Source organism: Botryllus schlosseri, chromosome 15 (genome assembly GCF_051294905.1).
Source record: "Botryllus schlosseri isolate E-star chromosome 15, Bs_hap1, whole genome shotgun sequence".
Lineage (NCBI taxonomy): Eukaryota > Metazoa > Chordata > Ascidiacea > Stolidobranchia > Styelidae > Botryllus > Botryllus schlosseri.
In genome coordinates, this window is record NC_137250.1 from 19927767 (window position 1) to 19941564 (window position 13798).

A 13798-nucleotide genomic window follows, 5' to 3' on the forward strand; every position below is an offset into this window, starting at 1 on the left:
CTTCACGGTCTTATCGATCATTCCTATCTAATACCGAATACTGTGCACGCATATCTTCTGTACCACATTCACTGCCGTTTGTTATGTATTTTGGTTCGATGAAAATAAAGACTCTCTCTCTCTCTCTCTCATGTACTTTCCCGATAATATGTATGGATCTTCGGACCTCCTGGAAAGCATTGTATGAAAATTGTACGAGTAAGCTGCTACACATACCTTACAGCTGGCACGCGCGGCAGAATAAATAATACAACGAATCCCACTAATTTTCCGCGCGTACTCAACTACTTCTCGTGGGCCACAGCAGAGAATGCCGACCTACGATGTCCTAGCGCAGCCACCAGTTCCCCACATCCACTGCATAACACTATAACAGTCATACATGCACATATATTGTATTATTATGGCAACTTTCAATACGCAGGAACCACTTTGGATGCGGACGTGACGGCTCGTAAACGCGGCCCGAAAATGAGAGGTCAAAACAATGTCATTACAGCAAAAAAATCCTCGAAAGTAGCAATATCAATAAAAATAATGCATGGTGACGTAATACAAACGACTGCAGGAAAATAGGACTGTCGCCAGCTAAGCAGTAAGCACGAATTCAAGCTCTTGTGACCGAACCAGATCAGTAATCACGCTTTGCAAGATGGAGATTACGTCATTCCCAGGCGTATTGTGCGAATACCAGAATATAGATAAGAAGTAGCTTGGAAGTTAGCTACAACCCGTCCGTTCGCGTTTCCGCTGTCACATCACAAACGCGGTTATGGCACAATTTTGAAAGGCCTAGTCACGGCGCAGCATGCCCAGTATATAGGATACACCAGAATGAATTGGATGTGAAAATATCCCCTTGACCTGAACTTACGGTTTTTGTGCAGGTGGAGAGACATGAAATAGATTCAGAACATGATTTGGATTTGAAAACATCAAATCTATGCTGCTAGATTCCGGCGAAAAGATTCTACGAGCATGGATTTTGATCTGCAGAAATTGGGTTCAGATTATTTTGCGCCAATTTGAACTCACGCTGCTTACAAAAGCAGGTTTTCTAGTGATGCTGAACTCGGGATTCAGATTTAGAAAACCTCAAATCCACTTATTCCCTGGTTTGTAAACACCGGCTGAATTGGAACGCGTGAGCGTGTACACAGTGGGAGGATTCAATTTTTTTGCAAGCCAGTTCTATCACAATATTCAAATTTTTGAGCTAGTTCTGTTATACAGAAAGTGATTTCCAGTAACCAATAATGCTAACTAAATTGCTGATCTCATAAAATTTTGTGACACTGTTCTACAGAGCCGGCTGATTCCAGCCACTGTGCACCATCTTCCATTACAGACAGGATAGCACATAACTTGCTATAAATGAATCAATCGCTCAAAACAATTGCACTTACACAGACCTAATGTATACCACGGCCAACATCGAGACAGAGTATCAGCTCGGAACACCACTTAACATTGTCAGCTATACTCGAGCACGTTCTGAGATGTAGTCGCAATCATAGGACGGGACTCTTCCGGTGACCCTGCGCTGGTTAGCGACGTTGCGGGACTTAGATTGGGCTGGCACGCGATAGTTTCTCGACGCCATACTGATAATTGATGACAGAATAGAAAGTATCCCAGGGTGGCGCCTGCCAATATGCCGATGCAGATGTATACGTTGTAAGTCATAAACGCCAGCATCAGCAAATAGCCTGAAGAGACGCGGGTCACGTGCAGGAAAGTTTGCCAAATGTGATTCTTGATTCTGAAACGCAAAAGGTCCAAGTGAGAAACATAGAACAATGCAAATTGGTGTATATCACACAGCAAGATAGAGCCAATACGACTGATGGTAAAAATTGAAGCAATGTGAGAATCAATACCATCAATCGCAACACACATCAACAAGATCAATCAATTTGATGTAGGTGAAAAAAATCCAATAAGGTCCAATTTCCAATGCAAAAATGTGCACTGGTAGGTCTATGAGCAAACAGAATGCAAAATTTCCAACAACCTATTAATGCAGCTCATCAACTCATACAACTCTATAATCTCCACAACATCACATCACAACTCTGCTTCAGAAGATGTGCCATCTGAGTGAACTTCACAAAACATGATACAATACATATTTGGCTCAATATTTATGAAATGAAACACGTAAAATAGCCATGACTTATCAACACATAACAATCCTAACGCATAGATCATACAAAATGTGCAAGACTCGAAACTCGTGGCCACCAATACAAAATTCCAGATTATGTTGGGTTATATTGCCTGTATACAAATTGTCATCGAACTTTTATATTACAGCAGATATTACATAAATCTCAATAAATTGTGAAGCATCACAATAGTTCCCTCACACAAAAAGAATTCAATGTGGAATGATAGCATGTTCAGGATGCATGAAAAGTGCATACGGTATCAAGACTTACTTTTGACTGATGATATAGTCAGCATTAACTGGGAGCTTATCTGAACCAACACCAGTATCACCCAGATTTTCAGGTAAGACAGCGAAGAGAGGAGTAACGCGCAGTCGCCTTCGTATCCATACTCTGAAGACCCGTAATCCCTCGAACAATATTGATATGATAATAACAGCTGAAACAAATGTACAGAGTCATACACATAACTACAGACAAGATTACAGAAACCAACATACCAAGACATGTAAATGCTAAAGTTATTCCATAATTGACCGTCCAACGTCCAAATATAAAATGTAAAGGGTAATCATCAGTGTTGAAATATTCCTTGACAAAAGATATGAAATGTTACAGGAATAAACATAACTACGACCAAAAATTACCCACTTTCATTTTGCGTGATTTTCTTCACTGCATGTGTATGGGGTAACGATACTTGAGTTGAAAGCTTACATCTCCAGATAATGGTTACAGTAAAATTAAAATACCTACATCTAATCCCAAAAAAATAGTTAAACTTCATATATGCAGCAATCCATGATTAGTGAGTTGAGCACAAAAACAGTCAGTCAAGCTGACAGTCATGTTGGTCTTGCACTTGCCCTCTTAATTCAATTAATTCCCTAGCATCACTTCAAAATGTCACAACATATTATATATGCGACCACAACCTATGCTAACGACAATTTAGCGAATATCTACGATTGTAGTGGTAAAAAGGATTTAGCACAGTAGCAATGGTTTGGTAGTGGTCAGTGAATATGTCATCATCTGCCTTATAGTCACGGTCCCTTTTGAGAGTCTGGTGTGACTGTAGCCTACATATGCCAATCCCCGAACTCCATTCTATCTGGTCGTTGAACGTCCCATTTCACTGCAGAATGTTCAGATGCTCCTTAACGGCGACCATTGACTAAAATATTCATGGTACCTGAGGTCAACCGACTCCAGTAGCACGACTTCAGCCAATATGGAATCGGTGTCTCGTGCACACCAAAGATTCTGCTAACTACACACAGGTGTGACGTTTAGAACCGTCTTGGCACACCAAAGATATTACGCTCAACGTACCGGGATTCCAACCTGGGACTTCAGTTCGACGGGTTTCAGCACATAGATAATACTCGACGGCTAATGAAGCCTTGAAGGCAAGGGTTTACCAAATTTGAAAGTTTTCAGCTTTTCCAAATTAGGTTAGAAATACTGAATTCACGAAAGAAATACAACAAAATTAAAGTTCAGAGCATATATATGTAAGTACGAGGATGACAGATGTGTGTACGTAGTATACACTATAAGCTGTAACTAAGCTTGACTCGTTTCGCACCATACAGTTCTCCTGTAGTTCTGCAGCATTCACAGGAAATCCAAAAATTAGACTAGAATTTAAATTAGGGCATACAAACATTTTAGAAAGCAAATTACCAGCAATCTGCTCCTCTTACACACACATCTAATCTAAATTAAGTCTCACAGGAATAGGGCGCTAGCCAGCGGCAGCATTCCAGATCTGCACAGAAGGGATTGATCACTTTCTTCGATTGTTCTCTATACAATACAATACATTGGGACATAATTTTCATCTGAACAAGCTACACATACAATGTACAATGCGATAAGACACAATGCAATGTAATGCAATGCAATCAGTGTTGCCAACTCCGGATGGACAAAAATCGCTAAAACTGGTGTCGAAAATCGCTAGATGTCGCTAAATATTGAAACGAAATCGCTAGAAAAAGTCGCTAAATCTGAATTAATTCCTAACGTTGTTGAGAGACCCACCAGTCCACCACTGCATCCGCATTGCAGATTTCGCGTCATTTATGGCGTTATTAGTTGTGCCTGTGCATTATCCTGGCTGTCAAAGCTATAAAGAATGATGAATTACCATAGAGAGGACATTTAGGCGTTCTCGGAAGACATTTTCGATTTCCTGAAAAAGGAGGACAAATCCCCCTTAAGGATAGGACATATATGGTAACCCTATCATATTTTGAGTTCATAATACGCATGATTCATGTCAGATTGTCAGTCATCTCAAAACGGGACGAACTATACGGCAAATTTCAACAAACCAGATCCCTCTGCGTGACCACTGACCAGGTTTGCAGTCATACCACTCGTTGGGGTTACCATATTTTGGAATCGGGAGAGGAAGACACTTTGTCAAAATTTTCAAACTTAGAATACCGGTGGAGAATCCTGTAAAATTAGTCAATTTTTCGTATGGACGTATGGTAACCCTACCACTCATTATATAAAGGCGTGACACAAACTGCCGCTGACCGTCCTAGATATAGAAACCTTGCTTGAAGCGTTCGTGAACACGCGATGCGATATACTGATGATTGCGGAAAGGTGATTGCCTTCACTTAACTGGGTGGGAGTACTTGAGCACGACATGACTCGCACCGGGTTTGCCGGCTACTATAAGTAGCGACGTGGACTTTAGAAAATCATAGGAGGGCCAACCCGCTTAGTATATATCACAACTCTGTATTCGAGCGATTTGGGGGAGGGCGATTAAAACCCGTCCCCCGTTCGATCTTGATCTTGGTACGAATAGTGATATAGTACTGTTACAGCTCGCGTAGGTGTCAAAAGTCCGATGCACAATAGTTTTCTCAGTTATCTTGTAACTCGCTGTTTCCGTTTTGGAGGGAGGGGAATCCTACGTATTCGTCCGAAGTGGGCATAAAGAATTAATTCGCATATCGGACCTTGTAACCTATATCAAATTTCATTGGGCGAGCTTGATTGTGAGTGCTCGTATTGGGGGTCGGAATATTGGCGAATTTGGCGATTTTTATGGCCGGAAATTTTATGGCCAATTTGGCTCCCATGACCAAGAAAGTCAGTAGAGACGTTCATGTCCATGCACGTGATCTGAATGCAAATCGACGATGCGTGCTGACGCTGTGGCGCACATAAGATTTGGTGAACGTGCAAGATGTTTGCTGCTAAAAAACTGATTGTTATCAGATATTTTTGAAAAAAATCGTTAGAAAATCGCTAAATTTTTTAAAAAAGTCACTAGATTTATCGCTAGTCGCTAGATCGATATTTTTGTCGCTAAGCCGAACGAAAAATCGCTAGATTTAGCGACAAAATCGCTAAATTGGCAACACTGAATGCAATGCAATGTAACGAACAGATAGGAGGATGTCGAACGACACGCATCAGTAGCGATCCTTTACTCAAACATCCACCTCGGCCTAGAGTGCCCGATGTCATAGTTCTTTTCGATGTTGATCTTCTTTGAAGCCCTTTCTACTAGTTCTTTCCATTCTTTGTGAGTGTTTTCTTTCGTCGGGTCTTTTACTGGGCTTTTTTAAGAACGGCAACGGCCGGGGAAGTGGAGCCCAGATAAACCTCCGACGGGAATCGAACCCAGTCCGCCTGCTTGGTGGGCGCTTATCGTAAGTCGTAACCACTACACTATATCCCCCGCCACTATCGTCACCACTACGCTATCTCCCCCGCCTACTCAATCATAGATACCCTCGCGCAGGTTTGCAAATTAGGGTTACCATATTTTATAATCCGAAAAAGAGGACACATTTAAAAAGTTGTGACTATTGCGATGGTACTAGGGTACCATATGTCCTTCTTTAGTAGGGTTACCACCACTTACCATCTTTTGGAATCGGGAAAGGAGGACACTTTTATCAAATCATAAAGGTAGGGTTACCATACGTCCACTTCTTACAGGATTTGTCCTCCTTTTTGATATGTTTGAAAGTATCCTCGGAGGACGCCCAACTGCCCTCTTTTTTGGGGATTTGTCTTCTTTTTTGAAAATTTTGGTTAAATGTGTATTAAAAATCAACTGAGATGTAGGAAATCAGTATTCAAGTAACGGCCCGACGGCTCTTTCGGGAGTTGAGCCAAAGAGTTGAGCTTTTTTTAGTCAACTAACTACAAATAACTCGCAATAAATTTACTAGTTTTTCCGGATTTTACTCCGGTGTTGTACGAGAGAGAGAGAGAGAGAGAAAGAGAGAGAGAGAGAGAGAGAGAGAAAGAAAGAGAGAGAGAGATAGAAAGAGAGAGAGAGAGAAAGAGAGAGAGAGAGAGAGAGTCTCTATTTTCATCCATCCAAAATACATAGCCACAGACGGCAATGATGGTGGTACAGAAAATATGTATGTACAGTATTCGGTATTAGACAGGACTGATCGATACGACATTGAGGGTCAACTAGTCTAATTACACCCGCATCGAACAGGTACAGTGGTACACTTGACTCTATACATAAGTCTGGACACGTTTAAAAAATGTCCTCTTTTCAGATTCCCAAAATATGGTAACCCTATAAGAGTTAGTTTACCGGAAGTGAAAACAGCTGATGCTGATTTTGTAATATTTACTGAAAATGTTGTTGTGTTGACTATGACTCGATTCGCGAATTACCCGCTTTTTTACGATTCTTCCGTGGTGACCTCTCCTCCCTTTTCAGAAAATCGAAAATGTCCTTCGAGGACGCCTAAATGTCCTCCTTCTTGGTAATTCTTCCTCCTTTACAGCTTTGACAGCAAGGCTAAGGGACAGGTACAACTGAAAATCGTTATAAATGACGCCATATAGGCAATGCGAACCATCTGTTTTCGAATCCGGTCAACTAACTTTTATGATTTGTTAAATGTGTCCACTTTTCCCGTCTCCATAATATGGTAACCCAAGTTGGTACGTCGTGTGCAATACAAGCGGTAAAACTGGTGAAACACCTCACGGCAAAAATCCTGGCCGGGAGCCCGGGACCATACATGTGTGAATCAATGATGGGTGGACAGTGGTATTTCCGGATCAAGTTAAGACCTGAAAATTGAATTCAGTATTAGTTCATCCTCGGTGTCTCATTTCAAAGACTAGTCTACCGAGCGAGATAGTGTAATGGTGATGCGTCCGACTTCTCGATCGGTAGGTCCAAAGGTCGTGGGTTCGATCCCCGGCCGGGTCAGACCAAAGACTCGAAAACTGGTATCCGCGGCTATCCTGCTAGGCGCTCAGCAATCACGGATCGCATGGAGGAGAAAAAACTGGGAGTGCAGACTAGATGACCTTACTACAAAAGCCGTATCGCATCTCCGTCGTCAAAGCATCTCGATGGTGCAGGCGAAAAAGAATATCATATCTCTCTCTCTCTCTCTACTCCAAGTCGTTTCGAAACCTTCTTAAATTTTGATTATACCGCAGTCTTGTGGAATTTTTGGAAGGCATTGACTAATAGTGCGGCAAAGGACGAATAATTTCTCAGGAAAATTCGTCCGGCTCTGTGCGCCAGAACCATCCGTTGGTGGCAATCTGATGCTTTTTACAGACCTCGGTTGATTGTCATTTATTGGCGACCCTGGTTACTGGTCTGTCCCGTGTATCCTCTAAAATGGATTCCGCGAGTAAGTTCCCTCATACGAAGAATTATAGTTGTCGTGTCTGCTGGTGTTCAATCGCCAGTCACCAATCCATTGTTTTAATAACTCGTAACATAACATAACATAACATAACATGGTTGGGTTATATTTTTATCTGAACAAGTCACACACAATGTACAATGCGTGTCGTGTCATGACTCGACTCGAGACCAAGTCGGGACGCGATTTTTTGACTTAAATAAATTTCTTAAAATACGGAAAATGACTCGAATCGACTAAAGTCAATTAGTGTATTGACTCGACTTGTACTCAAGTCGTTGCACACGACTCGACCAGATCACATGACTCGAGACGTGGACAGCCATGACAGGTATTTCATTGTAACTTCGCAGAATATTGTAAAGTAACCACATTATTCGTACTTCGTCTAGCAGTACTGGTACTTGTAAGGGTTGCCGGTGAACTCGGCACTTGGTGAATTCGGCCGGACAAACTCGGCACTTGGTGAATTCGGCCATTGGTGAATTCGGCCATCGCGAAATTTTGTAATAAAGTGTATTAACAACTATGAATATGAATTTAAAGTGTATTAACAGCTATTGATATGAATTAATAAACTAATAATAGTATTATCAAGTGATTCGTCAATCTTGTAAGGAGGTCAGGGCATGCGTAGATCACGCAGTCACGGCGTGATTAGATCACGTGATCACCGATTGCGCAAGCGCGGGAGATAACGCGACGTTCACATATCGACCACGCGTGGTCGGCTCAGTGTTGATTTGACTTGGCGAGGGACGGAAGTACGACTTTTGAGAAGATGGATCTCTGTGTTTTATGTAATAACGAAGTTTTAAACAAGGATCACCAATAAATGATTCCCACGAACACGAACAAAAATTTATAAACGTCAAAATATATTGATTTTTTTGTGCCTTTGGAGAGACGGATATTAGGGTTGGGAGGGGGGTATTAGTTTTTGGGGAAAGAGGAATATTAGGGTTGGGGGAAAGGGGGATATTAGGGTTTGGGGAAGATTGGAGGTGGGTTAGGGTATCCCAAGATTAGGGAAGGGGGGATATTAGGTTGGGGGAAAGGAGGTGGGTTAGGGTATCCCAAGATTAGGGAAGGGGGGATATTAGGCTGGGGGAAAGGAGGTGGGTTAGGGTATCCCAAGATTTGGGTTATAGAACGGAAGATTGGATGAAAGGGTTGGGGTGAGGGTATTAGGGTTGGGAAGGGGGTGTTAGTTTTGGGGGAAATAGGGATATTAGGGTTGGGGGAAAGGGGGATATTAGGGTTTGGGGAAGGGACATTGGAGGTTGGTTAGGATATCCCAAGATTAGGGAAGGGGGGATATTAGGTTGGGGGAAAGGGGGATTGGGGGTGGGTTAGGGTTAGAGAATGGGGGATTGGAGGTGGGTTGGGGTTGGGTATCCCAAGATTAGGGTTGGGGATAGGGGTATATTAGGGTTGTGAGAGGGGGATATTACGGTTGGTGAAAAGGGGGATTGGAGGTGGGTTGGGGTATCTCAAAATTAGTGCCGAGTTCACCGGCAAACATTCCAGTAACCAATCATGGTGACCGGTACCGCTACGCGATCTACCACGGCACGTGATTCTTATTTATCTGATATATATATTTAATGCATTTTTATTGCAAAATTTCCCGATGGCCAAGTTCACCAATGGCCGAATTCACCAATGGCCGAATTCGCCAAGTGCCGAGTTCACCAAGTGCCGAGTTTGTCCGGCCGAATTCACCAAGTGCCGAGTTCACAAGATACGCCTAAAAACTGTTAAAAGGGAGATAATTAGTAGGATTTAGGCCTACCATATTTTGGAATCGGGAAAGGACGACACTTTTTTCAAATGATAAAAGTTAGTTGACCGAAAGTGAAAACAGCTGATTTTGAAATATTTACTTGAGATCTTGTTGTGTTGACTTAAAAAACGGCATCATTCTGGCTCGACTCCTAAATTACCCGCTTTTCAACAATACTTCTATGGTGAGGTTGACTAAAAAATAAAGGGTCATCACTCCGACACCGCTCCCGAATGACCCGCTGGAACGTCCGCATTACATATATTTCGCGTCATGTATGTCGATTTTTGGTTGATCCTGTACATAAGCCCAGCTTTCAAAGCTGTAAAGGAAGACGAATTTCCAAAAAGGACATTTAGGCGTCATCGGAGGACATTTTCGATTTCCTGAAAAAGGAGGACAAATCCTCGTAAAGGAGGACGTATGGTAACTAGGGCTGTTCAAAAATAACTTTTTCTTTCGGATTCCAGCCATTCACTGATTAAATTGTCAGGTTACCCTAAAAAACGCTGCACACCAAATTTCGTTCGATTCTAACAAGTGTAGGACTCCGCAGCTCCAATTAAAATTTTTAATTTATTATGGAAAATTAAAAAAAAAAAATTCCAAATCTTTCTGCCAACCCCATGAAATTGTTGAGCTGTCTTCAAAGACGTTGCAAAACAAATTTGAGTCAATTCCGAACAGTAGAAGCGGAGTTATGTGAGTTTTTCGTTGTTAAATCGCGGATTATCCACCGATCAAGGATAATCCGAGGAATATCATCGAAAAACTCACATAACTTCGCTTCTACTGGTCGGAATTGACTCAAATTTGATTTGCAACGTCTTTGAAGACAGCTCAACAATTTCATGGGGTTGGCAGAAAAATTTGTAATTTTTTTTTTTTTAATTTTCCATAATAAATTAAAAATTTGAATTGGAGCTGCGGAGTCCTACACTTGTTAGAATCGAACGAAATTTGGTGTGCAGCGTTTTTTAGGGTAACCTGACAATTTAATCAGTGAATGGCTGGAATCCGAAAGAAAAAGTTATTTTTGAACAGCCCTAATGGTAACCCTAGAAAATTAGTATATTATGAATGCGAGGCATTCGATATCACTAAAGCTGAGTTGTGAGAGGTGAGTTGAACATGACCTGAACTCGAAACTGAACAGTGAACGTAGCGACTTGGACTCGGACTCGAGTCTCAACAGCCGGACTCAACCCTATGCTCTCCGACTTGAACGCGAACATTCATAATATACAACCTCACTATTAACACTTTTTTCGCATTTTCACGTACCAATGCTGATAGAAATATCAATACCAATAGTGTGGTTAGCTTTATTACGAATGAAATGCCTCTCTTGGCCGTCGGAGTCTCGAGTCATCTGACTTGGCCGAGTCATGCGCAAAGTACGTAGACGACATACGTGTAACCAATAACCATGCGCTTTGTATTGGCCTCTGTGTGAGCCATAATATCTGGCGTGGTAGGCCTATAGCAGGGGTGGCCAACCTTTTTGTCATTCACGGCCGCATTTCGACTACTCATGTTGACTACGGCCGCATTCCAGGGCATGGTCGTGATGAACTAGCTGGACGCCAAATACCCATGTTAAAGTGTCTACTATGTCCATTTCCGGTGAACTCCGGACCAATCTATTTAATCATATGACTATTATACGCACCTAAATCGCGAGTGGCCACTGTTCTGGTCTTGTTATGGGTTTCGCTCACAGTCGCGCAAAGCGCGAATAAATTTTCAGATTGACTGATGAATTTCGTCATTATTATTAGTGGTTTTACATATTACTATCAAACATTTATCCTTTCTCAGCCCATGTGATCAGATTCACCAGTAGAGTTGACGGAAGGGGTGTTTTCGAAGATTTAGGGAAAGTTATGATGATGGATCTTCGGTTGGGCCAATTGTTATTAGTCACTTTGTTGTATGTTGTTATTTCTTGACCTCCCATCAGGATTGTCGGTATAGTGGAGAAGCGCACGATTCCGAAATGATACTTCTATATTGGGCGCGTCAATATCCTCAGCCGTTCGAATCGGTAATGTTGGCTCTGATTTCAAAGGGAGCTACTATATTAAAATCGAAAAATGAAGCCACATTGGATCGCTCGCAGCGCGAAAAAAATTACAAGATTAATTAAAATCTCTCAAGAAATCGGCAGTCAGTTCGGAAATTCAAATTGCATGTTGACGGCCGCCAACGCATACTAATTCAATCACGAGTCCACGGCCGCACAAATTCCCTTCTACGGCCGCAGGTTGGCCACCCCTGGCCTATAGTGTACTTTGTGTCGGTATCTGTGACATATATATGGGTGTCCTATTCGCAGATGCTATCATTTACGGCAGGGGTGTCAAACTCAACTTGGGTCGCGGGCCGGATTCAAAAGTTTTCATCGCTCGCGGGCCAGACCAGTCAAATTATTCCAGTGTGTACTTCCAAGTCCATACCTTTGTTTTCTACTGGAATAAGGTTATACTGACGCTACATGCAAAACAGTATTGTATAATATATCACGGATTTGTGGGTTTTATTCGAGCAACACTGTTATTCGCAAACAATGGAATTGACAAACAGTCGATGACCGGCGCTGGGGCCTTTTGGGTCAGAGTAGGGTAAACAGAAGTGCGACCAAAGACATTTGAATAATGTTGTTCGTGTAGCTCCTTGTATTTTACAACGGTTTCGCATTGTCATTTCCGCATATGTGAACACTATTATTTGGTCCATTTTCCAGAAGACTCTGAACTCGGTTTGCACTCTTTTGCCTTCTCGGAACCTATTGATAATGTCACCGACTTGTTCCTGGTGGTTATTTGGGTTACAACTCAACACTGTCCGCATATGGTTATAATGGGGTCTCTGAACATTTACTGTATTGAGGAATTATTTAATATTTACGTCAAAGGATTTATTACTAATAATCTTATCTTTAGTAAAAAATCTGTGGGATTATACAATAATTTTTCAATTTGCTCAGAATTCCCTCGCGGGCCAAATGTAATGGTCTGTCGGGCCGGATGCGGCCCGCCCGCCGTTTGTTTAACACCCCTGATTTAGGGTGACTGACACGTCTGTCGCAAGAACATATGCTCCCGTTTTGAAAAGGTGAAATTAACATTAAACTGATACTGATACTGTCCAGTGTCCTGTCCCATGAATAAACAAAACAAATGACTCACAGATGATTCGTGATGCAGATCTGTGACTCGGCCGCGACCTTTCGTACAATCACTTGAAATCGGACTTGATCACTTGCATTGTGGTGAGTCATAATTGACTCGGTGGCAAATTGAAACTTACTCTACTTGACTCGACTTAACTCGAGTCAGAAGAAAAATCAGATTATGACTAAGTACTCGGAACGTTGCAATTTGGCTATGACTTACTTACAACCCTGGTGATATGCCTCCTGTACCATATATGCGATATATTTTCGCAATTGGAAAAAAAAAACTTAGTAGTAGCAGTATAAGGATTGTAATAGTCATCCATCTCCATAATCAATCCAGCGGAACTAATCAAACTTGCGTACAAAACGCATTGGATATGACATATGTTTAGGCCAGTGTTTCCCAACCCCGAGTCCGCGGGCTCAAATGAGTCCGCGGAAGGTCCTTGGTGAGTCCGCGAACATAGGAATTTTCAGTAACTTAATCGGTTTGGCACGCCTTTTCTTCCACTTCCGATATGATTTCGGAACATGTAATTGACAGACCTACGGGGCTCGTTCACTTTCGGACCAAAGTCATTGCAGCCTTACGGAGAAAATAGCTTTTTGGTCCGAAAGTGAATGAGCCCCGTCCTGGTCCTGGTCCGGTTTCGTCAAATTCCGATTCGAGAATTAGGCCGAGTGATTTGCAAAATACCTATTTTGAAATGTTAGTAACCTTAATAGCTGTCATAAAAAATGCATAGATACCTCAAATATGTGACTGGCGGCACTCAACTTTAATAGTGCTTTCAGAACTACATTCATTGCAGTAGAATTTATTACCTCGGTGACTTTTCGGGTTTCCCTTATCAAGAATTAACGGCACCATAAAAAGGATAAAGAGTTTGTATACAATCTTTCAATATTCCATTAATATATTCCGCTGATTGTATAATTTGATTCTCTAATATCCCTTTGACTACCGAAGTACCGGTACAGC

At 41.9% G+C, this 13798-nt stretch overlaps 1 protein-coding gene and 1 long non-coding RNA gene across 2 annotated transcripts in view; both read right to left on the minus strand.

Annotated features, from left to right (window-relative positions):
• Positions 1-13798, minus strand: part of LOC145457134 (uncharacterized) — a 36050-nt gene that overhangs the window by 1044 nt on the left and 21208 nt on the right. The gene's annotated exons all lie outside the window — the stretch shown is intronic.
• On the minus strand, positions 371-3872 carry LOC145457133 (protein SLC31A2-like). The gene is made up of 4 exons (XM_080335304.1): positions 2823-3872; positions 2672-2762; positions 2442-2610; positions 371-1762 (listed from the first exon to the last, which is right to left on the minus strand). Exons 1-4 carry the CDS (start codon positions 2826-2828, stop codon positions 1474-1476), a joined length of 555 nt encoding a protein of 184 aa, XP_080191430.1. The 5' UTR covers positions 2829-3872; the 3' UTR covers positions 371-1473.

What these genes read in the sequence shown, in the direction of transcription:
- LOC145457133 (XM_080335304.1), bottom strand. An exon ending in TTTAGCATTTACATGTCTTG is followed by an intron (nt 2,611 to 2,671) that starts GTATGTTGGTTT and finishes CATTTGTTTCAG; the next exon opens with CTGTTATTATCATATCAATA. An exon ending in GACTATATCATCAGTCAAAA is followed by an intron (nt 1,763 to 2,441) that starts GTAAGTCTTGAT and finishes TTTGCGTTTCAG; the next exon opens with AATCAAGAATCACATTTGGC.